Source organism: Ceratina calcarata, unplaced genomic scaffold (assembly GCF_001652005.2).
Source record: "Ceratina calcarata isolate Rehan_Ccalc_2016 unplaced genomic scaffold, ASM165200v1 scaffold10545, whole genome shotgun sequence".
Classification (NCBI taxonomy): Eukaryota; Metazoa; Arthropoda; class Insecta; order Hymenoptera; family Apidae; genus Ceratina; species Ceratina calcarata.
The window spans coordinates 1-508 of NW_017131438.1; the positions used below are offsets into that span (position 1 = coordinate 1).

The 508-nt window shown below is 29.3% G+C and overlaps 1 protein-coding gene across 1 annotated transcript; it reads left to right on the forward strand.

The window, feature by feature from the left end:
• Nucleotides 1-4: 4 nt before the first annotated feature.
• On the forward strand, nucleotides 5-502 carry LOC108632327 (exosome complex component RRP43; the record flags this gene model as incomplete). The annotated part of the gene is made up of 3 exons (XM_018036828.2): nucleotides 5-74; nucleotides 151-271; nucleotides 340-502. Coding segments are annotated over 3 exons (318 nt in total), but the record flags the coding sequence as incomplete, so codon positions are not given.
• Between the last annotated feature and the right edge of the window lie 6 nt (nucleotides 503-508).

Genomic DNA, 508 nt, shown 5'->3' on the forward strand with positions numbered 1-508 from the left:
CCTTATATGTATTAATTATGATGGATCAATAATTGATGCTTGTATTGGAGCATTGACAGCTACACTTAATACTTGTAAGTTTCAAACAATCTTTAATAAACTTCTTTATTCTACTTACATCTTAATGGCATGTTTTGTCATTTTTTGTAGTAACTTTACCTGAAACTGTGTACAATGAACAAACAGGGGCTGTGTCTGTACATTCTATAAAAAGAAGACGATTTACAGTCAAAGCATTACCAGTTTCTGTAACTTTTGCTATATTTGATGAGTAAGTTGCATTTAAATTAATGGACAAATACTCAAACAAACAAATGAAATGTTCTTTAAAATTTTCAGTCAATTATTAATTGCTGACCCTACTGATGATGAAGAAAGTTTATGTCTAGCAAGATTAACAATAGTGATGAATGAAGACAAAATTTGTTGTATCCACAAACCTGGTACGTTGCTTCATGTTAAATAAAACTGACCTAGATAAACTGTAATTAATTGTAGCTATTTGTAA